Genomic DNA, 1,918 nt, shown 5'->3' on the forward strand with positions numbered 1-1,918 from the left:
AAACATTTCATATTATCAAAACATAAGCAGATAACATCTGAACCACCACTATCACATATTGAAAATCTTGTAGTTCTCAATCAAGATTTCTCAAATCAAATTTCTCTATTTCATACAGCTCTATTATCACATGATAATGAGTCTACCACTGACAGGTTAGAGGCATGGAAACAAGATATTCAAGAGAACATAGAACAGACTGAATGGGAAAAGGCATGCTTAAGAGCTCAAAAACAATCAATAAATACGAGAATGAAGCTATTGCAATACAAATGGTTGATGAGGACTTACATTACTCCAGTCAGGTTCAACCAGTGGTCCCCTGGCATCCCTGACACTTGCATCAAGTGTTTAGAGGAAAGAGGCACTTTGTGTATGGGATTGTCCCAAATTAAAACAATACTGGAAAATAATTCTTAAAACCATATCTGAGATTGTTAATGTGAAAGTCCCTTATGAAGCAAAAATGTACATATTAGGTATATAACCCCCAAAATTTTATCATTAACTCAAAACAGGCGACTTTAATTGATTTTGGACTCCTGCAGATCAGGAGGATGATTGCCTTATATTGGAGAAAACTGGATATACCTTCAATACATGTAGGGGTGAAAGAGATGGCATCTTGTATTGTAATGGAGAAACTGACTTATATAACAAGGGGAAAGGCAGAAGAATTCGAAACAGTGTGGAAACCTCTAATGGAATTTCTTAGCCGTCAGGGTGCACAGTGATTTTGAAATTAATGTGTTGCTGAGCCCGTCTATATTTAGTTATGTCTATTAATCTGTTTTTTGATATGTCTGTTTTGCTTTTTGTTATGTATGTTTAGTACAGTATGTCTATGTATTATTTTATTTTAAGTCTAATTCAAGTATTGTTATTGTTTTATTCAGGGTCTGTTAGTTAAATATGTAAAGTCAATAAAAATATTGTTGAAAAAAAACAATAGTGACACACATAGTTTAAGATATATTATCAAGCTATGTTTAGGAAATGGTTAAAAAAGGGAAATGCATCACAAAAATATTTAAGAAAGGTTTGTTGCACTATACAGTTTCATAACATAAAATAACATTCCTTACCATTTTAAAAAGATAAAGAGTCATGTTTTAATGTACTATAAACAATTACAACTTTCATTATTTAGCTGCTATTAGAAGATTATATTTCTTTATATAAGCTATTGGATGGAATGACTAACTGAAAAACGCATGATGCATGATTGCTAAAAATGTGAAAAAATAAAATTACTTTCTGCACTCTTAAATGTACCAATCAATGCCATCTTCATTCACTTTACAACATCACACTGAGGTGTTCAAACCCAGGGCCCTTTCAAACACCTTCTGTGCATCCTCAGCAAGCATGTCTAAGAATGTTTTGAGAGCTCTGTAGGTGAAGGTGAAAGAGAGGGCCATTGCTGCTGGGATTCCAAGTATTGGAATCAATCTGGACACTTCCTCTGCAGCCAATAATGTAGCTGCACCTCCAAGTTCAGCAAGCAGCCTCAGGACAAGCTCTGGTGTTATATCTACTGCAGCCAGTGATGAAACTATGATGGCAAGCAGATCATTCAATGGCACACCTGTACTATCAGCAAGTCTCCGCAGTGACGGGATATCAAGACCAAACCCGATTACCCATCTTGTAACAACACCAACCAACAGGCTTATGTCAACAGCAGCAGAGAGTCCAGGAACTGGTACAGCTGCTACAGCTGCACTAAGTGTTGCTAAGTATATTATTTTGGAATGAAAAGCCTTTTTCTTCTTGTTGATGACCTCCAGGCTGATGTTGGGCATGGCCAGCAGCAGAACATGCTTCTTGTGTGCAGGAAGTTCACTCTCTAAGGTGTTCAATAACAGAGTGAAGTCATACAGGTGGAGATGATGGTTGGACACCAGGAAGACTTGAG

General features: G+C 36.4%; 1 protein-coding gene across 1 annotated transcript; it reads right to left on the minus strand.

The window, feature by feature from the left end:
* Window positions 1-1,087: 1,087 nt before the first annotated feature.
* On the minus strand, window positions 1,088-1,913 carry LOC121964226 (interferon-inducible GTPase 5-like; the record flags this gene model as incomplete). Its single annotated transcript, XM_042514438.1, has 1 exon — window positions 1,088-1,913. A coding segment is annotated over one exon (606 nt), but the record flags the coding sequence as incomplete, so codon positions are not given.
* Between the last annotated feature and the right edge of the window lie 5 nt (window positions 1,914-1,918).

The sequence above is a fragment of the Plectropomus leopardus genome, unplaced genomic scaffold (genome assembly GCF_008729295.1).
Source record: "Plectropomus leopardus isolate mb unplaced genomic scaffold, YSFRI_Pleo_2.0 unplaced_scaffold14701, whole genome shotgun sequence".
NCBI lineage: Eukaryota > Metazoa > Chordata > Actinopteri > Perciformes > Serranidae > Plectropomus > Plectropomus leopardus.